At 53.0% G+C, this 24267-nt stretch overlaps 2 protein-coding genes across 5 annotated transcripts in view; one reads left to right on the plus strand and one right to left on the minus strand.

Annotated features, from left to right (window-relative positions):
• Positions 1 to 1542: 1542 nt before the first annotated feature.
• On the plus strand, positions 1543 to 15620 carry DENND2D (DENN domain containing 2D). The gene is made up of 12 exons (XM_056361776.1): positions 1543 to 1732; positions 5204 to 5382; positions 5924 to 6036; positions 6129 to 6198; positions 7263 to 7340; positions 7437 to 7577; positions 9422 to 9570; positions 9730 to 9907; positions 10402 to 10443; positions 10815 to 10905; positions 11348 to 11587; positions 12610 to 15620. Exons 1-12 carry the CDS (start codon positions 1678 to 1680, stop codon positions 12669 to 12671), a joined length of 1398 nt encoding a protein of 465 aa, XP_056217751.1. The 5' UTR covers positions 1543 to 1677; the 3' UTR covers positions 12672 to 15620.
• Positions 15621 to 18726: 3106 nt separating this feature from the next.
• Positions 18727 to 24267, minus strand: part of CEPT1 (choline/ethanolamine phosphotransferase 1) — a 32030-nt gene continuing 26489 nt past the window's right edge. For all 4 annotated transcript variants that reach the window (XM_056362090.1, XM_056362088.1, XM_056362089.1 and 1 more), the window contains exons 6-9: positions 22649 to 22780; positions 21628 to 21786; positions 20279 to 20404; positions 18727 to 19533 (exon numbers count right to left, since the gene is read on the minus strand). In XM_056362090.1, the coding sequence (XP_056218065.1) occupies positions 19414 to 19533; positions 20279 to 20404; positions 21628 to 21786; positions 22649 to 22780 (537 nt within the window). In that variant the 3' untranslated portion in view covers positions 18727 to 19413. The remainder of the gene's footprint in view (positions 19534 to 20278; positions 20405 to 21627; positions 21787 to 22648; positions 22781 to 24267) is intronic.

Consider the following 24267-nt stretch of genomic DNA (forward strand, 5'->3'; position numbering starts at 1 on the left):
CCTTGTTCATGGGTCTGGAGCAGTGAAACCACCCAGCAAAGCCAAGCGGCTCCGGAGGGATCCCGGCTGCGTGCCCGGGACAGGGCGACCACCGTATCGCAGCAGGAACAAACTGCCTCCCTTCCTGTGAGGAAGAGGGTGGGCAACCGGCCCCCGGCCAGCCTGGGCCAAGGCACCTCTGAGTCACCCGGAGAGGGGGAATAAATCTGCCCGGTGGAGAAACGCCAGCCCGAGGGAAGGCACAGCCCGGCCAGTGCTCCCAAACCCGGCCAGTGCTCCCAAACCCGACCAGTGCTCCCAAACCTGACCAGTGCTCCCAAACCCGGCCAGTGCTCCCAAACCTGACCAGCTCCCAAACCTGACCAGTGCTCCCAAACCCGACCAGTGCTCCCAAACCCGACCAGTGCTCCCAAACCCGACCAGTGCTCCCAAACCCGGCCAGTGCTCCCAAACCCGACCAGTGCTCCCAAACCCAGCCAGTGCTCCCAAACCCGACCAGTGCTCCCAAACCCGACCAGTGCTCCCAAACCCAACCAGTGCTCCCAAACCCGACTAGTGCTCCCAAACCTGACCAGTGCTCCCAAACCCGGCCAGTGCTCCCAAACCTGACCAGTGCTCCCAAACCCGACTAGTGCTCCCAAACCTGACCAGTGCTCCCAAACCCGACCAGTGCTCCCAAACCCGACCAGTGCTCCCAAACCCGACCAGTGCTCCCAAACCCGGCCAGTGCTCCCAAACCTGACCAGCTCCCAAACCTGACCAGTGCTCCCAAACCCGGCCAGTGCTCCCAAACCCGGCCAGTGCTCCCAAACCCAACCAGTGCTCCCAAACCCGACCAGTGTTCCCAAACCCGGCCAGTGCTCCCAAACCCGACCAGTGCTCCCAAACCTGACCAGTGCTCCCAAACCCGGCCAGTGTTCCCAAGCGGAGTTGGGACAAGCCATGGCCGTGGGGATGAGAGCACGGTGGCACCATCAGGGCGGCTCAGCGGGCCCCATCCCACTGCACAGGGGGGGACGGTCAGGTCCCCCCAGCCCTGCAGCACTGCACTGGGCACATCCCTGGCACCAGCGGGGTCCGGGGGCCAAGGGCTTGGGGGGGGGCGCAGGGCTCAGACGGGGGGTGGGGAGGGGGGGTGTGCAGGTTTGGGGCAGGGCAAAGCCACCCCTTATCCCCAGGGTCCCTGCTTCGTTTCCCACCCTGCCGTGCCCTGCGCGGGCTGTGCCGGGCTCCCCACCGGGATGCCCAGCTCCATTTCCAGGGGTGCTCAGCTCCCCCGTGCCCGGTGCTCCCGGTATCTCTGTGCCCGGTTCTCCCGGCTCCCCCGTGCCCGGTTCCTCCTGGCATCCCCGGACCCCGGGGTGCTCCCTGCTCCCCCATTCCCGGTGCCCCCGTGCCCGCTGCTCCCGGGGCAAGCCCCCACGGCCGGTTCTCCCGGTTGCCCGGGCCCCCCGGGGCCTCCCCGTGCCCACGCGCCCCCGCTCCCGGGGCGGGTTCGCGATGCCCCGGCCGGTGCCAGGTGCTCCCCGCTCCTCCTCCGCTCCCCGCCCCGGCCCGGCCCGGCCCTCCCCCGGGAAAGCGAAAGCGCGGCGGGCGGAAGCCGAGCGCTCCCCGCCGGGCCGCTCCGCACGGGGCCGCTCCGCCTCCGCACCGGCGCCGCTCCGCACCGGGGCCACCATGGCTTCCATCGGCAGCTTCTTCCGACGGAGCCTGCGGCGCTCCGGCCGCAGAGGTGAGGGTCGGGAGGGGCCGCCGGGGAGCACCGCCCTGCGCCGGGCTCCGGGAGGGCCGGTGCCGGTGTCGGTGCCGGTGCCGGTGTCGGTGCCGGTGCCGGTGTCGGTGTCGGTGCCGGTGTCGGTGCCAGCCCCAGGACGGCGGCTGCGGGAGCCGACGGCTGCCGTCGGAGCGGGGACTTTGCCCGGCGGCGCAGCGCGGCCGCGCCGGGTGGGACCGACCGGGGCTCCGGGGAGCGACACCGGCAGCGGCAGCGGCACCGGCAGCGGCAGCGGCACCGGCAGCGGCAGCGGCGCGCTGGCCCCCAGCCCTGCCCGTAGGCGCTGCGGAGCCCAGCCTGGGCCGCCAGCCCCCGGCGGTCACCGCATCTCCCGGGGCTCGCCCCAGCCCCCAGCCGTGCACCCCCTCCCCGGGAGCTGCACCCCACCCCGGGAGCCCACCCCGTCCCGGAGGAGTGTGCCCCCTCCCCAGGGGTTCACCCCCTCCCCGGGGCAGCCCCTCCCACCACAGCCCCCTAAGCTTTCCCAGCCCTTTGCCCACCACGGGCGGCATTGCGGGGCTCCGAGCGAGGGCACGGTGCCCCCCAGGCAGGCCAGTGCTGCGGGCAATGGGTCCTTGGGGATTTGTGAGTTTTTCCGAGCTACGGGATGGATTCTCGGCGTTCCCTGGCCCACCGCATCTCAAGCCTTGGGGCAACCTGTGGCTTTGGGGGGGTCACTGCAACACCACCCTACCCCCCGTCTGTTTTGTGCTGGCTGGCTCTGGCCCTGGGTGCGATGAATGTGGTTTGGAGCTCAGCAGGAGAGGTGTGAGAGCCGTTTCCTCTCGACCGGGCAGGTGGGCGGCTGCGCACCGGATCAGCGCCACAAACCTTCGTGCCAGGCCAGGAGATTCCGGCACACCGCAGCAGCCCGGGACTTTTCCAGGAGGAAAGAAACAGGTTGTGCCGCATCGTAGCGTGGGGCTCAGCCCTCGGCTGATAAGGAAACCCGGCTCTGGTCAGGGAGGCTGTTCGTGCAGGAAAATGTGTTTTTGTTTTACCACTGGCAGCTGCGGTGCCATGTCTGCGTGGGCTGGGGTGCACCGCGGCAGCCTTTGCCCTCTCCGTGCCCGGCACAGGGGCGGGTGAAAATCCTCAGCACCAGCAGCCCCCTTCCATCCCAGAGCTGCGTGGGCCCCCCTGGCCACCTGGATCATTCTCCTCCTTGCTCCTGCTGCTGGGGGGACTGTGGGGTGGTCCCCAAGTCTTCCCACTTGGGCTATGCGAAAGTTGGACAAAGCTCTTGTGACAGTGGCTCATGCTGCCGGGACACATGTGGAACTGGGAATCCTGCCGGTTTTGGGGAGTGCTGGAACCCCTGATGCCACATTAAACCCATCTGACACTGCGTGACGGTGCATGGTCCTGTACATCCCCAGAGCTCGTTTTCCAGCCCAGGGGTGGGGTGTTACGGTCTCAGGGGGATTTAGGCTCTGCCAATGAGGGCTTTGTGGCCAGACCTGGTGCAGGGGAGCGCTGTTGGGTGACACCACGCTTTTGGCAGGGCTCGCCACACCGGCTCGCTGCAGGCAGGCCCGCGGGTCCAGCTGCAAGGGGCAGAGCCGCAGCCTGGCACGACTGGCCTCCCTGGAGCAGCGGGTTGTACTTGGCTGTTTGAAAACCCCATGGACAAGATGCAAATCCAGCCCTTGCTTGAGAGTGCATCTTCTGTTCTCTGAAATGCAGGACGGGACTGGATAGGCAGGATTCAGCTGGCCTTTCACCCTACCCTGGCAAGCTGCGATGGGAAAACAACAGACACGGGTGCCCAGCGAGGATGGGGGATGCCGGCAGCCCTCCTTGCTGCACAGCCTGGTTCCAAGAGGTCCTGGCCCCGTAGGTGAGACTGGACTGAAGCCATTACTGGAGCATCCCAGGGAGCGGCAGGAGAAGCAAAGAGCATCTTGTCAACCTTTTTTCCCTGGCCTGGGGCTCCTTGCTGAGCTGCCATCCAGGTGATCCCTGCTGAGGACAAACCAGAGGTGTCTGCAGCTGGGTCTCATCCTCAGGATGCTCCTGGGCTTCCCCCTGCTGCAAAGGGACCTCTTTGGGATGACTTGCACCTTGCCAAGAGGAAGGACTTTGCATGTGGAGGTGGAGCAGCCTCAGGGTGCACACGGGTGAGGCTTCGTGCATCTCCCCACCCCGACCTGGAAAAGGCGTTTCTGGTCCCTGGGAATGGACATCCCATGATGGGACTGTGAGTGTCACTTCCTCGGATGAGCTTTCTGCTCCTGTTGGCCCATGATGACCTAGAGCAAAGGCTGGAAAGTTGTTTCCAGACTAAAAGAGGTGGCTACGGAGCCAGAGGGATACGGGGATGGGTTGTCCACCAGCACTGCTTTTGGAGGAGGATGTCATGCACCGGGGAAGAAGGACGATGGGAGCAGCCGGCCATGGCCAATGCCTTGCCCTGCCAAACTGCAGCACAAGTAAAAGAGCCCAGAGCCAAACTCCAGGATGTGGAGACAAATTGCAGGAGTTGGTTATTTCATCCAGCCACACAATTGTTTTCCTGCCTGTTATTCCTAGGAGCAGCTCAAGCATTTCTGTTCCCACCATAATCAGAGACAAGACCAAGCCCAGGACAGTCTCAGGGCCCGGGACCGGGGGTTTAGAGTCATAAGCAGCTGCTGGGAGAGGGCAGAGCTGCGGCACAGCCTGGCTCCAGCCTCCCGTCGGCGTTCAGCTCCTCTCCTTCCCAGCCCCCGGGGCTCACTGCCCCACCATGACCATCCCAGCACCCTTGGCGATGCCGGCTTGGGCGCCTTTCACTCTTCTTTCTAGTTTTTCAAGTTATGATGGCTTACGCTCGCCAGCCATCCTCCCCACCTGCCCAAACAAGAAATGGGATGTAATCTCAGGGAACTGCTATACTTTGGGAGCTGTGGTTTAGGGAATACCCTCGAGCATCTCATTTGCAATCAGCAGTTCCCAGGACTGAGGACATCTGGCAGGGAGAGGTTGGGATTCATCTTACTGGAGCCTTTGGAGGTGCTCAGACAAGATCTGTGCTGTTTGTTTGCTTGTTTTTCCCCCTAAGGGAATAAGATTAGCTGCTATAAAAGCATTCCCACACCTTCCCGCAGATGCTTTCTGCAGAGACTGTCTGCTTTCCACTGTCACACATGCTGGCTTCGCTCTGGGCATCCGTCCTTCTGCCCCTGATGGAATGGGGCAAAGCGGGGCTGGGAGTGTCTGATGGCAATTTGATTTTCCCCAGAAGACTCATAAAAGCCGTTTTGCCTTTCTGTGTCCCCAGCTGTTCACTGCCAGGGACCGAAACACCCTGTGCACCAGGGGCCAATTCCTTCCAGCCACTTTGCCCTGCTCCTGCGTCGCTCTGTGACTCCTCTCCTGCCCTCGGGACAGCTCCCACCTTTCATTCACTCTGCTCTGTTTTTCTGTTTGGTTGGTTTTTGGCTACAGAAGCAAAAGTGGACGCCTCTGCTGCAGAAAGCAACCCCGCACGGGTGCCGCAGAGGCCAGGAGAACGGAGCTCTGTCTATTCTGCTGGGCAGTTTTTCTTCGAGTACCTGGTGGTGGTGTCACTGAAGAAGACATCAGACGGACATTACGAACCCAAGATAACCTACCAGTTCCCAAAGGTATTTACTCCCATCTTTACAGGAAGATGAGTTTTCCAAATTGAGAGAAAAAGGGATTGTTGCTGCTTCCCCATCACTAGAGCCAGGGGAGGAGACAGAAGAATACCCTGTGCCCTGCAGATGCAGACCCAGACCCCAGGGCTTTGCCTGCCATGGGTTGGGGTTGCTGGGACCTGCCGGTCCTTCCCTGTGGTCTGAGCCCAGGGCCACAAAGACCAGGAGAAAAATCTGAGGGGTGCTCACTGTCCCCCTATCCCAAAAGGGGAGACCACAGCAGTGAAATCACACCCTGGGGAGGTGGCACAGGAGGAGACCCCAGGTTCGCAGAGGGGGCCCTGGGTGCCTCTGCTTTGCCCCATTTATCCATGGGGTAAAAGAGTCAAAAATTGGATTTTTTGGGAGATGCTTGTCCAGGGATGTGCAGGCACCTTCTGCTTTGGTCTGAGCTGGGGGCTGCTTTGGAACACACCCCATCCCACCCCATCCCCTGGGACTATAGGCACCCTCCAGCACCCTGACTCTTGGCATCATTTCATTCCAGCGTGAGAACTTGCTGAAGGGCCAGAAGGAGGAGGAGGAACGCCTCTTGCAAGCCATCCCCCTCTTCTGCTTCCCTGACGGCAACAACTGGGCCCCCGTCACCGAGTTCACCAGGTACCTACCCCGTTGCGGGGTCTCGGCAGTGGTTGCCCACCCCTGAGGGCTGCAAGGGCCGTCCCGACCCCACACATTGTCTCTCCTTGCAGCGAAACCTTTTCTTTCGTCCTGACCAATGTGGATGGCAGCAGGAAGATCGGCTACTGCAGGCGGCTGCTGGTGAGAGCATCCCACCGCCCCACCGCCCATCGCTGGGTCGGTGCTGGCCGTGCCACCCCATCCCCGTGGTGGGACATGATGCCTTCTGCCATGCCCAGAGTACAGCTCTTGGGCATGTGCCTTAGAAAGCCACTCACCTTGACGAAGATGATGACAAGGGGGTTCCCAAAGGATTTTTTTGGAGCTTTCTTCTGCTGAGGCATCATCTGGGTGCTGGATGGAGGAAAGCAGTGCTGGCTGTAGCCCAGGGCTGGTCTGAAATGCAGCCAGGAGATGCAGCAGTTGGGAGGTGCCGTTCCCTGTACCAGTGGTCGCTGCCACCCCACCAATCTCCTGCAGCTTCCCTGGCTCCTTTTCCCTGGCCGCAGTGCTCAGGGTGGCTGCAAACCCCACTCAGGATTGGGATGGGGATGTGTGCGTGCCCATCCAGGTGCCAAGAGCCTGGTGCCCTCAGCCCCATCCCCAGAACCTGCTTCTGAACGGGGGCTGCCTTTCTCAGCTCATGCATTTGGCCAGCTCGGGGGGCTGCGAGGTGTGATGGAGGTCTTCCTTGGCTGCTGATTTATGCACAGCCTGCTTAAATAGGGCCATAAAGCCACAGGGCCATACGCCACAGCTTGGTGATTTGCTGGACCCCACCACCCTTGCACTCCCTGGGGAACTTGCCCACTTCTGGAGCCAGGGCTGAGCTCTGGCTGTTTGGACTGCACGTCTGGAGCGCTGCAAATGGACCCAGGATGGTCCAGTTGGAAAGGGAAAAAAAGCCTGGGCACTCATCTCGATGGTCCCCGTTCCAGCAGGAGGCAGGATTAGCCCCAAGGATGGTGGGGCAGGACATCTCAAAGGACGTGTGTCAGGGGGAGGAAAGTTTGGGAATATGCCATTGCCTTCTCCGGACACCCTCTGCTTTTACAGCATCAACTGCATCCTTGGCCTGAGCTCCAGCTCTGAAAATCCCCAGCGGGTGATCGGGTATTTTAGCAGGAGAGAGTGGGGCTGGGGGGGATCTCTGGGGAGAGAGTGAGGGTGGACGATGCTCCAACACTTTTCCCATCCTCTTCCAGCCATCCGGCCGTGGCGTCCGCCTCCCTGAGGTCTTCTGCATCATCAGCTGCCTGGGCTGCTTCGGGCTCTTCTCTAAGGTAGGGATGTGGTGGCACCACCTGGCACGGCGCTGGCCCAGGCTGCCACTCTGTTGCCTGCTGGGGTTTCCCAGCTCATTTTTTTTTCTCCCCCAGATCCTGGATGAGGTGGAGAAGAGGCGCCAGATCTCCATGGCTGTGATTTACCCCTTCATGCAGGGCCTTCGGGAATCACCCTTCCCAGCTCCAGGGAAAAGTGTCACCATTAAAAGCTTCATCCCTGAGTCAGGCACAGAGGTTGGTAGGGGTCTCGGGGGCTCAGCGGCCCCTCCCGGGCTGCTCTGATGTGAGGAGCCTGGGCTATCTCTGGGATCATCCTCCCCATCTGCAGCACCCATAGGTGCTCACTGGAGCAGTGGGTGGTGGGTCAGGCTGCTGGGGGCCTCCTGCCCTGGGAACATGGGTGCCACCTCCCTCCTGGTCCAGGAGGAGAGCAGCAAGCAGTGAGGATGAGGATGGAGCCCACCCACAGGTGATGCTGCCCCATCTTCGCAGCTCCCTCAGCCTCGGGCTGGAGCCGCCAGCACAAAACTTCCCGGACGCTGTTTCCGAACGTGCCGGTGCTTGTCCGAGCAGGGCAGCACGCCGGGGCTGGAGCGGAGCTGGCTGCACCCCGCTGGACCCCGCGTTCACACCTCGGGGTGCAGCAGGCAGGGCTGCTGGGGTGCGTGGGGGTGCCGGGGCTGTCGTGGGGGTGTCATGGGCTGCAGCCTCCCCTCGGCACCGTGGTGCTCAGTTCTCAGCCTCGACACTCACCCCAGTTCAGCATGATGAGCGAGCAGCCGCAGCGGCACAGGCATGCAGCGAGCCCAGCCCTCACCTGTGGAGAGGAGATCTGACACGGGCACAGCGCCCGCGGGGCTCCTCTCGCCCACGCACGGCCCAGGCTCGCACGGGCAGAGCCTTTTACTTGGCTTTTTCTTCCTCTTGTGGCAAAGCTGGGGTAGAAAAATGGGTAGGGTCTGCCCCGGCACTGGACAAAATAACCTCAGTGCTGAGCACCCCAGGGTTGCATCCTGCCAGGGTGGGTCTGAGAGCAAGACCCCTCTTCCTTAGTACAATTTAGCAGCCAGCTGTCGAATTGCAAGAGATTTCTTCATCCAGGAAGGCTTGTGCAAGGGTTTGCAGGTTGCTCAACGCCCTGGCTGTGGGCCAGGCCGCGTGGATGGCGGCTGGGGGTGATGGGGAAGGAGGCTGCACCAGGGCGTTCTTCGAAAGAGCTGCACTTTGGGGCTCTGGGTGGGGGTGAAAGCAAGTCAAGGAGATCAGTGAGAAAACAGGGAAAAGGGGTGAAAATAAATCCTGGGTACTGTATGGGCTGGGAGCTGGGGATTGTGCAGGATTTGTGCTGGAATGGGGCTGCGGAGCCCAGCCAAGCCTTATGCTGTTGGCTGGGAAGATGCTGCATTGCTGGCAAGGTGGCCTGGCACGTGGAGGGGGGGGATTTCCCCCCCCTACAGCTGAGGAGAGGGGCCAAGCCTTCTCATGAGCTGCACAGTCCTATTAACCCTTCAGCGGTCACCGTCCCAGGGCTGCCTGCAGCACAGCAGATGTTTCGACCAGGTTTGGGAGACTCTTGTCAGCAGGACAGACAGGCCACCTGCAAATACCCGGCAGGTAACTCACTTTTGGGCCATCCTGGCTAGGAACAGGCGAGCTGGCCCTGCCAGGGAGGCTTTTGAGGAAGCTTTTGTGGTTTTCATAGCAAAAGTCATGCCCTCATCCCTCCTGCCTTTCCTGGAAGCTGCTGCTCACAGATGAGCTGGCAGACACCAAGGCGGGGGTACGTCCCTCTCCATCTCCTACCAGGGACTTGTGAGCGCTGAAGAAAAGAGGCATTTTGGTTAAAAATGCAGAGCCCAAACCAGTAAAGCCCACGGCGCACATCACTGCTGGCTTCCCCTGCATCCTCAGCGCTGCACAGCCCAAACCTCCAAGCAGGACAAGATGAGGTTTGTCCCTTCCAGAGGGACAAACTCTGGGTCATTAATTACTCCCACATCACCCTCGTGGGGGGCCAGGGGGGCGCGGGGGGGGTGTTGTACCTCCTAAGCTGGGTTTTGGTGGCTCTCCCTCGGCAGCTCATCGAGCTCACGCGGCCCGTGGATGCCCACCTGGAGCACGTGGAGTTTCAGGCTCTGCTCCAGCGGCTCAGCCCCCACCTCATCCTGCACATCTTCGCCTCCGCTGTGCTGGAGCGACGGCTTATTTTCCTGGCAGAGGAGCTGAGGTGAGTCCTGATCTGTTTATTTAAAAAAAACAACCAAACAAACAATAAAACCCCTTGAAGGAGCGCAGGATGCAGCTCAGGTTGGGGTGGGATATTCCCTCGAGGGGTGAAATCACCTTTCCTCATGCAATGCCCCCATGGTGGCTCCTTGTCCTGCAGCGTCCTGTCGCAGTGCATCCACGCAGTGGCTGCTCTCCTCTACCCCTTCACCTGGGCTCACACCTACATCCCCGTGGTCCCCGAGTGCCTGCTCGACACTGTCTGCTGCCCCACACCCTTCATGGTTGGCATCCAGATGCAGCACCTGGAGCGGGTCCTGGACCAGCCGATGGAGGAGGTATTTCAACCGGGTGGGGGAAAGCATCTGGATGGAGCCAGCGGTTAGCCTGTGACGCTGGGTTTGGGTTGGCTCCGAGGCTGGAGGCTCTGGTTGTGCCCTTTCCCCATCCAGGAAGGCTGGAGATTGGGGCTTCTCACATCTCCTTTCCTGCTGGCACCTGGGGCAACACCTCTGCATCCCCCTGGGTGCTGCCAGCCACCCCAGGACCCACAGCCCTGCCCTGGGGGGCTTGGGGAGCTGCTGTTGGCCAGGCTGCCTGTTGGCATCATCCCAGCCTTGCAGAAGTGGGGATAAGCCACCAAGCCTGCAGCAAACACGGTCTCTGGGGGATGCCCTGGTACCCCCTGCCCACGTCCCTCTAGCACAGAGGGGCTGATCCCTCTCCTGCCACCCTCGCGGGCTGCGGACACACTGGTCTGATGGCAAAACGGGTGGGAGGGAGCCCAGATGCCTTGGTAGGGCTAAACACATCGCTCTCTGCTCTCTTCCAGGCTCTGATAGTTGACCTCTGCGAAGGAAAGATCCTCCAGGCGGTGGGTCCCCCTGCGCAGGGCGCGGGGCTGCGGGTGGGCTCGCTGGCCTGGGTGGTCCTGGGAAGGGCCCCTTTCCCCTCGGTGCCAGCTACCACATTTGGGGGGCAGACACACCTCAGTGTCACCCATCCAGGGGGAATGTCCCATGAAGGGATGTCTCCGACCACTGCAGCTGCCTTGTCGTGAGCCAGAGCAGCAGGGTCCCTGTGCTGGTCATCCCACTCCCTGCATCGCTGCAGCAGCCTGCAATGATAATTAATTAATGAGTTCTGCAGAAAGCCCCACTGATGGGCTGCACCAGCTGCTGGTCACGGCCACCTGAGCTGGGTTCCCACCGGTGCCGGGTCCTTCATGGCCCCGTTGCCTTCCAGGTCGGCGATGAGGAGGAGATCTTGCCCATCAAGCTGCAGAATGAGATGCTGACATCTCTGAACAGGCACAACAACAACAACAACATACACAGTAAGGACATCCCTTTATATATGTGTAAAACACACACAAGCTGCCCTCCACAGATGACTGGGGCCCTCAGCAAAATGATTTTCCTAATAGGACCTGGCCTGGGATGTTTCTGCCCCCATTTGCAACAAAATGCCACCACAGGAGGGAAACCCTTTGGCCTTTCCCCTGTCCTGTGAAACACGAGAGCAGGAACAACTAATTCTGCTGAAAAAAATCAGGTTTTGCTGATATTTGGCCCACAAAGGTGCCACCACCTTGGAAAGCAAACACAGCCAGTGCTCCCTCAGCAAGATCAGTCTGATCTTTGTTTACTGGCAGAGGGAAGTTTTAAGCCATTTCATGGGATGGAAGCACAGACTGTGGACCAGCCAGGTTAAAATAAGCCTGTCCTTTCTGGTTCAGAGGTCCCACCCCACCTCTTGTGCTCCGTGTCCTCTTCCAGCATCCGAGCAGGTGAACACGCTTGTCTCTGAAGCCTTCGTGCAATTCTTCGTCCGAATGGTTGGCCACTACCCCTCGCACATCAAGTGGAGTAAAAATGGCTCGGGCACCTTCCAGGAGCGAGCCTTCTGCAAAGCCATCACCTCCAAAACCAGCCGCAAGTTTGTGAAGAAATTTGTGAAGACGAACATGTTTGCCCTATTTATTGAGGAAGCAGAAAAGAGCAGGATCCCACAGGAAGGTAAACAGCCCCCTCTCCCCTTCCCGCTTTGGCTGGGTGAGCTCTGCAAGTCCTGGGCTATTCGGGGAAGGGAAAGATGCCCTGTGCCCGGAGAGGGATGCAGCTCGAGGCTGAGGATGCTCAGGGCAGCGAGTAGAACCCATGTGCTCTCACGAGCTGCATTTCTCTGTCCCTGTCAAGCGATCAAAAAAAAAAATCCCTGGGCTCATTTTAGATCTTGTTGCTTGACCAGGAACAGGGCAGGCTTGCTGAGAGCTCAGCATTTCGGCAAACATGCCAGTAGCAGCGCAAATATTTGGCTTGGATGCAGGCAGCAGCTGGGAGCTGGCTCCTGCCTGCAAGCCCTGCCTCATCCCTGCCACCAGCTCGGGCACAGACCTGCGGCCGCTGGGCTGGTCCTTCCCCTTCCCGGGGATGTACAGGGCACTGGGCAGAGCTGAGCCTCCTCCCAGCCCAGGACAAGGACAGACGGGGTGACGGGGGTTGAGGAAGCCACCCAAACCTTCCACCAGTGGCCAGGGACATCCTGGCCCGGCACTTGCCACCCCCAAGGTGGCCAAGGTCTCCAGCCCCCCTGCAGCCCGTCCAGGGGGCTCGAAGCCCAGCACGACTTTGGTCGCCGCTCACTCTGCCCTTTTAGGTCAGGTTTGATCAGGCAGACACGGACCTGGGTCTGCCGGGGTTGGGGGAGAGGGATGGCACAACCCCAGCCCTCCCATCGCATTCCCAGCCTCTGTCACCTTCTCGGCTACCCACATCCCCAGGGTCTCCTGCTCTTGCTCTCCCTTGGTGCTTGGAGAGGAACCACAAAAACTGGAGTGAGCACAAGGGTTAAATCCTTACACTAACCCAGCATAATAAAGCTCTTTTTGGGTGGGTGAGAGGGGTGGGAGCGATCGCAACCACCCCCTGGGTGCAGTCACCCACAGCCCAGCCGCCTGGCTCCCGGGGGGCACGCGCGCTCCCCAGGACGCAGCATCCCCAGCCCCAGCGCTTCACCAGCAGCCTTCTCTCATCCACAGCGTATTTCCAGCAGAAAATAGCAGAGTACCACGAACAGAAGAAGCACCGACGGGACTCCTGAAGTCCAGCCTGGGAACACGGGAGCAGGGCTGGGACCGTGCAGGTCCCCGCCAGCAGCACTGTGCTGCGCAGGCTCCACAGCACGCCGGACTCCGCTGGGTCTGTCCACCCGTTCTTGCCCATCCGTGACTCATGAGATGCGTGGGCAGCTCCAAACACCAATTTCTACCCTTTCTTTTTTCCTCAGGGCATCGCTGCACTGGAAAACTCTTTTGCACAGAGCTAGCAAGTAGGCTGTGATTTCTTTTCCAATCCTGCTAGCAACAGGGATGAACCGCCACCGGCGGTCCCATCAAAGGTCGTAGAGTAATGGTTAGAGAGAAAGAAAGAAAGAAAAAAAAAAAAAAAGGTAGGAAATAGTGCTGTTTTTAATTAAAACAAACCTAGGTTTTGCAAATAAGTAACATCCTATTGAACAAGCTTCCGAGGTTTCTATTATTAACTGTTTCACTTTATTTTCTATCAAGAGATGTTCATTGTTAAATACCAGCAGGAACGGTTGCGGTGGATTTTAGCAGTTTCCTCTACAGCAGCTGTCTGCTTCACTGGTACCACTTGGAGCCCAGTTTAGCTCTTTAAAGAAACAAAAAAATTCTTTTCCAACAGGTTATTTATTTGTGCTGTAAGCAAACTGTGAAGGCCACAGGGCTGTGTCGGGTAGGAGAGGGAAACAGCTGAATGACAGCTTTGGGCAGGGAGGAAGTATTTGTTAAATCCAGTAGTAAAACATGTCGACATCCTCCTCATTTCTGGTTTTGACGCCAACTTCTTTCAAAACCCTGCAGTTCATTGAAGCACTGTCTGAAATGTGATGCTTGCCGCAAATATAAAGCTAAATAATGGTCCTCCCCCATTCCTAATGCACTCATCCAGGGAATAAATATTTCAGCAGGGGAGGCTGGTGCTGGCTGCAGCACTGCCCGGTTCCTTCCCACACTAACTGGGGCCAGACACTTCTCTCAGCAAGGGCTAGAGGCAAAGGCGAGAGCTTCATCCTCCTCCCCAGGATGTTACAGCCAAGCTGCCACATCACTCGGTACCCACCAGACACGTGCAATTGTTATCAAAAATACAGGTTAACACAACTTTCGCAGTGGTACCAAACGCCGCGGTGAGAGATTTTACATAAACACTAAAAAAGCATCAGGATGTCTGCCAGGCAGCTTCGGCTTTCAGAGCTGTTGAACATCTAACGAAAACAAGACGGCTGTAAAGGGCATTTATTTTAGAAGTAACTATCGGTGCAGTCATGCACAAACGCAACACAAACCGAGGGTGCAAACTGGACAGCAGCAGAACGCTCTAGCCCTGCCGAAAGAAAAGGGTTGATTTCTGTCCAGCCCTCCCCGTGTCTTTGTAGGGGGGAACAATAATTATTTATTGGGGGGGGGGGGAAGGCTATTTTTGGCACTGTGGGTATTTTCTCTGGCTCCACAAGTTCCCCCTCATTGGCAGAGAGAGGGTTAGTGGTTTAACTACAGGAACTTCAAGGTTAGTGGTCTTTTTCTGTGTTGTTTTTTTGTTTTCGTGTTTGGTTTTTTGGTTTTTATTTGGTTTTTTGAGTTTTGTTTGGTATTTTGGGGGGGGGGGGGGGGGTATTTGAAAAAGCTCACCTGCCAGCAGAAAATTTTGTATGCAAAATCAAGGGCACGTACCAAGAATTGATCCTTTTCAAAAGACTGCTTGCCTCTGCCTTCTCCTTCTTGTTCACTATCGTTTTGAGAAGGTGCTGACCTTTTTTGTTCCAAAGCGTTAAAACGGTCTGAGAAAACTGGAAGTGGTCCTGGCTGTGGTAGTAGCTTTTTAGAAAAGAATTAGAAATCATGTAAGGGACTGGGTTGTGGGGTTGCTTCACTTTCTATTACATTTTTCTCTGGCAGGAAGTATTCTTTAGCTGCTGAAAACATACACAAAAAAACAGCCCTTAACTTTTTTTTTAAAATAAATGTTCAAATGTAGCCAGTGCTACAGGTGTCAGCAAGGGTTAACTACAGTGAGTTAGAAGGGTTGGTGCTACTGTGAGTGACCACTGGTCAAAGAACAGGTTGAAATAGGATATTAAATTACTTAAAGCACTTTTCCTTTCAGTATTGTTATGGAAAAAGGGACCTAGATCCACTCCCTGTGACCAGCCCAGGGAAGAATCCCTTGGGAAGCACATTGGCTCTTCACTCAGTTTCTCAGTTGGCTACAGGGAGACAAAAGGAGCAGGTTCAGAGCAACAGGAGCAACTGGGCACTTCCCTGGCACTAACTTCACTCCCCACCATCCAGCAGCAGCTTCAGAGCTACAGGTGGTGGCCGAAGATGCTGGAGAGAAAGAAAACAAGCCCAGGGGCATGACCTAGCCCAGGGCCTCCAAATCCCCCCCCACGCTCCTCTCCCATCTTTCCCTTTAATTACGCTGTTGCTCTTCCTGACAGCTCTGTCCTCCTTTCCTAAGCCTGTGTGACTAATGTTGATCCTGATCAGCAAGTTTAAAGGGTTTCTTGAGTTGGGTTGGCCTGAACATTGAAATGCAGCTTGGTATTATCATGCCTGCTTACTCACCTGACTGGTGCAATCTGGCAGGAGCTCTGGTGCCCTCCCTTTAATGCCCAGAGGGTGGCCAGACTGCCTAGGGAAGCATGCACATCACATGGTGAAGAAAGAAGACACCGTCCTGGAAAAGCAGATGCTGAATAAAATACCCTGTTTATTTCTTTGAACTCCATCTGCCTCTCTTAAACTACCTGCTTGTCGGTGAGGCACTGCATTTGCTGCTAGAGACACTGGGCTAAAAACTGAGCTGGTGTTGGCGAGGAGCAGGGACGCATCCAGCTGGGCTCAGGTCACATTGAAGCGTATCAGCAAAACTTGCAACGTATTCTTAAATTCTTCTTCCTGTTCAAGATTTGTCTCACACGTGATCTAAGTCTACAACAGTAAATAAAACAGTGCCAAGAAATGTTTCCCTGAACTGGAAAGTGCTCATTTATTCTGCTAAATTGTTAACATAGTTCCCAGCATAGTATTAGTCAGCTCACGCTCGTGCAAACAACTCCCAGGCACTGTTGGGGAGTCAGCTCAGGAATCGCTCCCAATTTGTGGTTCAGTTCCTGCTACGCAGCTGCCCTGCTTGGAAGATAAGTTTCACGTTATGGCATGTGTCACCCTCTGCCACCTGGCCTCAGTGCCAGCAAATAGTCCTGGGCATATTTAACCTCCCAGAGTCAACGCAGTCGTCATTGCTAAGTGCCCTCAGCCTGCTCCCGTGCGGTAACACACACAGCTCCCACCTCAGATCGCTTCCCACCCGGCTATAACCCCTGAAAACTGCTGCAGGCTTCACCTCCTGCTCTCTGGAAATAATTAAATTTCTCTGCAACTCCGTTCCAAACTCAAAGATGGGCACAGCAGCACTGGAGGTACCTTGTGCATGCAGGGTAGGAAGGGAAGAAGAGAAAAATACCAGTAGGAAGCAAAACCAACACTTAGATGAGACAGAAACAGGCCCTGTGGTTTCTTTTCTGTTAAACTCCTTGCCAAAGCAAGGGAATTCCTTCTACCAGTTCCTGGGAATTTCTTTTACCAGTTCCTAAAGAGGCAACAGTCCAACACCAAGTGGAAATTTTCAGCTTGCCTTTAGTTTTAGGGGAAGACTTGCTTAGCAGAGAACAGGTTGTATTTGTTTCGAAGGGAGTACACTCGGACACAGGTGTTCCAGGAAGCTCAACAGGCTGCTGTTGCAAAAGATCTTCCTTCTGAACGCCACAAAGTGAAAAAGTGTGTCATCAGATCAGGCTGAGCCTACAAGAAAACCGTTCCCCTTCTCAACTCCTTGAGCAGCCTCAGCCCTGCAAACATATCTAAGATAACCTACGACCACAAACAAGACAGCTCTGCAATGTGCAGGTGCCAGGGGTAAAGTTAATTTACTCTATTATTTATTACAGGCATTTATACAATACCTATATCCACAGCAACACTTTATATGGCTTACGTTACCAGCAGTAACTATTCCCCGGTAACACTGAAGCTCCACCAGGATAGAAATGGAAATTTTTTTCCTGGCTGGCTGAACACGGAGGGCATTCAACCTTTCAGGTGGCAAAAAGCTCAGGAAAAGGTGCCCTACTGCATTTCCTGAACATCAGAAAGCTTTAGCTTAGATATGTTTTGTAAAGGAAAGTTTGGTCTAGACAGCCCTTTAAAGACTTCAGTTCTTCCACCAGTCTCAAGTTATCAGTGACAAATTATTTGGAGCGAGTTAATCTTAAACCCCTGACAACTGAGAGCATGATTCTCTTTGTCTGCATTCCTAGAAAACCACTTACACCCCAGGGAGGGACCCTCCACGCAACTGAGTTTTGCACCCACTTCATGCTGACGAAAAGAGAGATGGTTTGTGGAAGGGGAGAGAGGCCCCCAGCATCATGAAAACACTTCGGTTTTTGCCTTGCAGACTTTGCCTTGCTCATTCACCAGCAGCAGGGGCTGGAGGGTCTAGATCAAACCTTCACCCAGCTGAATACAGTTAAACCTAAACAAACTAGTTACAGTTGTAAGATACAGCTGGAATTTAGGTGATACTATAGAGACAGCTGCCACCTGACACACCGGAGATGCTCCCAGTCCCAAGGCACTTGGACCCCAATGTTTCCAGGACACTCAAGAGCCGTGTCCCAAGGATGCAGGCAGGATGCAGGAAGAAAACTCTCCTTCAGGCTTCAGCCTGGCAGGGACCCTCTGCAAGCCCCCAGGGCCAGGTCACCCAGAGCTTGCCATAAAATACCTGCTCACAAGCATGCAAATGCCTGGGAGCTCAAGGGCAAAGCGGGAAGCCTTCTTTAGCTTCCTCCTCACCCTGCGGCCGTTTCTCCTCTCCCCAGTGCCCCAATCCCGACACCCTCAGACTCACTTGTTAAAACAGTATCACCCCGTGCGAAGGAACCAAGACTCTTCCACCTAAAGAAAACACAAGAGAGAGTACGTCCACACGCTAAACGCTCAGCTGAGGACAGCCTTTCTGTTCCACTTCCAACACCCCAGACAGGGGCCAGCCCCAGTTCTTCCCTTGCAGAGACAAGGGCCCTGGAGCCGTGCTCCTCCTGCGCTCCCCGCTGAGCCCCAGCAGCCCTGTGTCTTTGCAAGGACAAGGACACAGCTTCGGAAGACTGACCTCTGTCCATGATAGCCTGACCTTAGGGAGCTGGAAGAAGGGGTTTAAAAGATCTCCAGGAGCTGAATTCTCACTCCACTTCCCGAGCACATTTGCTAATCGCTCTGGTATCACAGGAAATACATGTCACCAGTTCCTGTGGCCAACTGGGAGTTTGATTTATTGGTGTTGGGGTTTTTTGTTTGCTTTTTAGCAAGATGTGCTTAATCCCTTCAAAGACAACACAAGCAGTTGTCTTCAGGTACTGCTGTGCTCTGGGTTCTCAGTAGACAGAGCCGTTTTCTTACCATCTGGAGTGAGAAGCTCCATGGTTTTCACGGATTTCAGCCACCAGGTTCCTAGTGTTCCCCACCATCTCTCAAACAGCTCCTCGACAGCCACAGCAGATCCTGCTCTGGAGACACACTTTGCTCTGTACAGCATGGCCAGGCATTCTGTTCAGGGTCGGAAGCTCCCCTCAGTGCCAGGGCCCATGGCACACATTGCACTGCGCAATTAAACCCTCCATCAAATCTAATTTAGCCTCCCTAATGCAGTTCACCACATTTAAAATGGTATTAAAATAACAACAACAAAAAAAAACAAACCACCCCAAACTTACTGCACTATTTAGCAGGAAAAAAAAAAAACACAACCAACCAACTCTTGGAGATCCTGGAATGACACCACTATGCCCATAAAAACACTAGAAAACTGCTTTCTAAATCGCAGGCAGAATTGTACTTCAGAAGTCTAAGTAGGACAGAGCAACACACACATCTGAAGACAACTGTTGCTCTCACAATTCTTATTTATTAAGAGCAGAAAGGAAGTTTTGCTTAAGTTTTGTACATAAAAAAGTAAAGAGTAAAATTTTATTTTTATAGTCTTTCCACTGAAGAAAATTGAGAAATAAGTTGTCTTTTTAGATAATGTTTATTTAAAAAAATAAAATTAATTGACAAAGATACCACACTATTTTGCATGCCGCTCATCCCTTCTGCTTGCAGAACCCTGTTCAGTGTGTCATTCTTTATTAAGAAACCGCTTTATCAGCAATGCATAAGCAAAAAACCCACATCAGTCTGGACTCAAACCTTGACAGCTGCTTCAGCTACACAAGCTAGTGCGATATCTCTGGTTTTACCAGCTCAGGTCTTTAGTAAATAAATTTCAAGTGGACACTAAACAAGTATTTCACTAAGAGATGATGAAATATTAAAATTAAAAGCAAGTTGTATTGCAGCTGTAATCATACTACATTAGAAACTTCAGTTGTTGGGGATCCATTCACCATATATAGATTATTTTGTAATCAAGGTAATTACAAAGACAGAGCATTACTCCCTGCATGCTTTCCTGGGCTTTGAACCAACAGAGTTGACTACATGTAGAATTGACTAGGGTGTACTTGGAATTCACTCTCTCAGGCAGGAGACTAGTTAAGGAGTGTTACTGATAACAAAGAATAAAAGTTATACAACACTGATTATTATAAATTACTTTGTTCTTATCTGCTTTTTGCCTTAGTCTCCTACATATCTTCACATCTGTTCATGTGGAAAACCAACTCCTTATTTCTCCTTATGGTGACTCCCCATTCGCTAATGGTGATTCGAATGCATGGAGGCAGACTTGATTCGGAATACGTGGATGTGCAGGTGGGCAGCAATCTGATTGCACACACTGACACAGTATCGCAGCAAATCAAAGAGAGAAAAGATCTGCCAAGGGAAAAAAAACCCCACAAAACATGTTACACACATTTAGATCTATGTTTTCAGAGTGTAACACCACCCACATACATCAGAATAAAAACACTAGGGTCTTCTTTCAACAAACTAAATCTTCAGCTCTGTAGGAACGATCACTCAGTGACAAAAGAGTTGCTAGGTGTGCTGGGCTTTCTTCCAGCTTTGTAAGAATACAGACTCTTAGTTCTAGAGTCAGAGAAGGGAAAACTATACAGATACTGTGAAATACCCCATTAACTCTGAATGGTGATAACCATACATAAAACATCAATTTTAATAAAATGTTAACACTGCATTTTGGTAGATAACACTTGAGATAAGCACATATGAGTTTAACTTCAGGTATTTTTTCCTAACGGGTGCTGCTAGTACTGACAGACAGACATGCTTTCAAGAACTGAAGGGCACAGCCATACTACGCTTGCACTGCACATAATATATTGCCTTGCTAACAAAAACCCAACACAAACCTTCAAAATATTCTATTCTAAGCTTTGAATATTTGCTACACTGCTTTAGAACTTGTTTAAACTACACAAGCAAACCATGTTTACCTCTTTGCATGGGGTCTGTTTAAAATCAACTCAGTCAAGTAGGTTCCCAGTCCCATCACTGACTAGGCAAGTCAGCTAGGCTCGGCAGCACATCACGATTTGTGAAAGAGCACGCAAACGCCTGCAGCGGTTACGGACAAGCGAAGTGAGCCCATACTCACCAGGGCAATCCAGAGTACAATATACTCATCAATAAAGCTGTTAAAATACTGGTCCAGAAACAATAGCGCTGGGCCTATGAACGCTGTGTCGTGCAGGTGCATTTCGCTTTTGGTCATGTGTGCAACCTACATTAAAGAAAAGGGAAGTTTAAGAAAAAAACGTACAGCAGAGCCAAGGTAGAATGATTTCAGAATACAAAGTCAAAAGCGCTACAGTTCAGGCCACGTCACTGTAAGATATCAAGTACTTCAGTCGAAGCAGCAATACTATTTTAACCATGAAAGTCTACAGCTACATGAGATGCAAGGTTTGCAGAGAAGTATCTTTTACTAGAACAAAGAATGTAGCTACAGGGAAAAACCTAACACATTTTCCAGCCCACAAACTCTTCTTCCTGCCAGAAACAAAACGGTGAAATGGAAGTAGACTGGTAAACTTTAAGGTTTAGGAAAGGCCTGGAAACAAAAACTCACATCTGCTAGATCTTCAAAAATCAGAGACACTTGGTGTTCCCCTCACTCCACCACACGTTCCCATCCCGTAAGGATCCACCACCTCTCTCTGGTTACAGTTTGATGATCACATCTTTTTGTGTCCAAGTGCAACCTCCCCACCCTCCCACACACGCACAGAGGCTGTCCTACACCACATCCTCACTTTCACCAGCCCAGCTGTTGATGTGACTGTGTAGTAAACTGGTCCCTGTAAGAAAACTCGTGGTGGAAGAAAAGTTTATGTCCAACACTGATCCAGTTCACGTGGCAACACAGCACGTGCCTGCACAACCGAGATGGTGCAGGGCTGCAGTTGTTTAATCCCTCATTCCCTCTGTTCAGCTGGGGCTCCTCTCCTGATAACATTGCCATCTGTTATGAACCCGTGAATAATTTAAAAAAATTGGAGAGAAATAGCAGTTAAGTTAAACCCTGAGCAGCTGTTCCAAACCTCAGCAGCTCTGTCAACCTTCTCTCTTTCTTCCAAACTTTCCTCCCCTCTGTACCTGCATATGAGGGGGGTTTCAGCCATCTCTGTTCCAGCCCAGCTCATCAGACACACGTGTAAATACACTGTAAAAGAGTGATTAAACAGCTGGGAAAGGGGGAGAAAACTCAGGCAGCTGTAAGCTGTTCCGGCACTATAACCATGGCATTAGCTTAAAGTTTACTACTCCGCTTTCAAACAGAGGAAAGGATCTGCTGCACCTTCAAGCTACTGAAAATAAGTAAAGCACAAGTATCACTTGAGTACCCAAACAGATGCAAGTCAATCAATGGAATAACCAGAGGACTTAAATCTACAAAACGTTTTACTGCAATAAGAAGAAATTCAAAGGTTCTGGCACACTTACCACTAGTTTATTTGTTATCTTAGCAGATACAAAACCAAAAGTAAGTATATATAAGCAGGGATGCCTTTCAAAGAGCTGCACTGCAGATTTCTTGTAGATCATTGCAGCTAACGCGATCACTGACCCAATATGAAGAAAAGGTGAAAGGACACTTGTTCCCTACGGTGAGATTAAAGTTAAAGCATTAGGTTAACAAAACATGCATGTTGCAAAGAAACCTCACTAAGCCAGTCACGTGGGTGGTTTCTAATTAAAATCACATTAAAAAACATGTCTTTGAGCACTGGTATTAACAGGAACAAAGTGTGGTGAAACTCGAGTGAGCATGAGCTGAGCATGTGGTTGAACTTTTGTTGTGCTGGGGAAGAAAACAAGGTTTTAGGCAGCAAGTAGTGCAGTTTTGACACCTGCCACACAGGCAGTGGCTAATGCTTTTAGCAAGTAACAGGAGACACTACTGCCATCGCTTCCTCTGTGCCAGCCAGAAAGCAACCAAACCAGGCTTCTAGGTAGCAAATAATTATTACAGCGGTATAGAACTGCTTTTTGGAAAACTCCTGGCGCTCTGGAATCAATCATCACCTTCACAGACACAAGGTACCTGTGCAGATACCTCTACCTGTACTTCTTCACTGGTAATATGAGTAGTACAGATCTTGTAGAAGGATCAAAACCATAATCAATCTTCCTGATAAATTCCCTTCTGAATGAATTTTTTTGCATGGGATTTTTCTATGAACTCTTGGGGGTGGTGGGTGGTATCTGTGTAACCTGTTTTATATGAATAACTCGGAAGCAAATATCAAAGTAGCATGAGTACATTTAATCACTCAAATTTTAAAACTCTTGACTCCTAAAGCTACTATTCTCACAGAGACCATCTTAACTGGTTTTCCCCAAGTCAGCAAGGAACTGAAAGGAAAATGTTTCACATGTAGGAGGTATTATGTTACATAAAAACAAAGGCATGGCTGAAAAGCCATAGAGTGCTGAAGAGTAACTAGCAGAACAAAGTACTTACTGCTATAGTGGATCCATTTTTGCCAACTCCACCTGTGAAGATCACACCAAAGTAGTTTGTACAGGAGAATATTGTTCCTGCGACAGTACAGAGAGCTGGGAATATTTTCACTTGAATATTCAGTATTGGGATCTTAACAGAAGAGAGACAAGAAGTTAGAATATGCAAAAGCAAACTAAAATTGGGCTTAATACTTCTGGTGCACTCAAACACTCCACTTTCCAACACCACATTATTTGCTGTTCTTTCTCTGCTATACAGAGATTTCAATTTCTACAAGGCACAGAGAAATGTGCATTTTTCCAGTAATCCTCCCACCAAGCTTCCTATAAAGCCAGACTTATCCTCATTTACCTGAAAAAAAAGTCATCAAAAGCAGACAAGCGGGCAGAAACCACAAACTTGCTAGCTAAATCACTCAGCTATTACATGGGACAGAAAGGCATCAGGCATCTTTTCTGAAGCTGGTTGTAAAACTCACAGCTGCAGCCCAAGATCAAACTGGGCAAAGCAAGAGCCGTTGGAGATGATTAAACCAAGTCCCTTGAGAAACTGGATCCTATCTTACAGGCAAGAGAAGGGCAGCAAACAGAGATCAGACAAGACATCTCAGAGCCCGTCAGCCTAGGATGGCAAGCAACGAGGCTGCTAAAGAAGTGAAAAATGAGCACAAGCAGCTTTGAAAGAAAAGCAGTATTCTTCATTTTTTTAATGTTTTCAAGCAAAACAGGAGAAACTAGATGAGAAGAAAGTTTTAAAAATACCCACAAGAAATATGGAAGCAAATGTATAGATAAAGTTGGGAAGTTTTGGGTAGTTCCCTCTAAACAACTACTAAAAATCTTCACGAACTCTTGATTTAGGAACTGAAGTCATAGCACTCAACTGAATAAACACACTTGGCCCCCCAACAACCAGGCGTCCAACTACATACAGAAGCCCAAATGAAGTCAAGTTGTTTCTATTTTCCTTCAGTTACACTCTCAGTGTAGCTTTCAGCAGGTAAAGATCATCAGTTCTCCATTGCACTCAAATTAATCTCTCAACCTTTTCAGGGATTAATTAAGAGGCAGAGCCAGCTTTAACTCTTCATGCCTTGCTCTCAGGCAGCCTACAGATGAACTCCCAGACCACCTCTCCAAATCACGGCCCTGTGAGCATATTTCTCCCTTGCTCAGACTGTGCTGTTAAATCAAAAAAAGATAAAGACAGTAAAGAAAGAGTAATGACAAGTAAACAAGAGGCATACATTGCCCAGACTGGAGTTCTAACTGTAATCAACCATTAATGTTACTGGGCACGGGACTCCTGAAGGTCTCTCCTCAGCCTTAATGAAGGCAGGTACCCGCGCTGCCCTCTGCCTCAGGGTGCTTTGGCATTTAAGGAGTGGGGTGAATTTGCTCTGCCACAGGAAGAAAACAATGGCAAGCTTCTTACAGGAGTCAAAAGACATTAAGTTCGACATTTCCCAAAGGCAAGGGGAATCTGCTGGAAAGAACACCGCGTGAACTCCCGACTACTACTAACACATCTGCGAATGCTGCTTTGGAGAGGCAGAAGGATGAGATCATACTGTTACGACACCCAGTTTGGCCAGTTACGCTTCATTAACACTCTCT

The sequence above is a fragment of the Falco biarmicus genome, chromosome 16 (genome assembly GCF_023638135.1).
Source record: "Falco biarmicus isolate bFalBia1 chromosome 16, bFalBia1.pri, whole genome shotgun sequence".
NCBI classification, from domain to species: domain Eukaryota; kingdom Metazoa; phylum Chordata; class Aves; order Falconiformes; family Falconidae; genus Falco; species Falco biarmicus.

Excerpts from the sequence above, each read along its gene's own strand:
- DENND2D (XM_056361776.1), top strand. The coding sequence starts at position 1,678 with ATGGCTTCCATCGGCAGCTTCTTCCGACGGAGCCTGCGGCGCTCCGGC. Across the intron at positions 6,199-7,262 it reads GCTACTGCAGGCGGCTGCTG|CCATCCGGCCGTGGCGTCCG; the intron begins GTGAGAGCATCC and ends ATCCTCTTCCAG. Across the intron at positions 11,588-12,609 it reads GAGCAGGATCCCACAGGAAG|CGTATTTCCAGCAGAAAATA; the intron begins GTAAACAGCCCC and ends TCTCATCCACAG.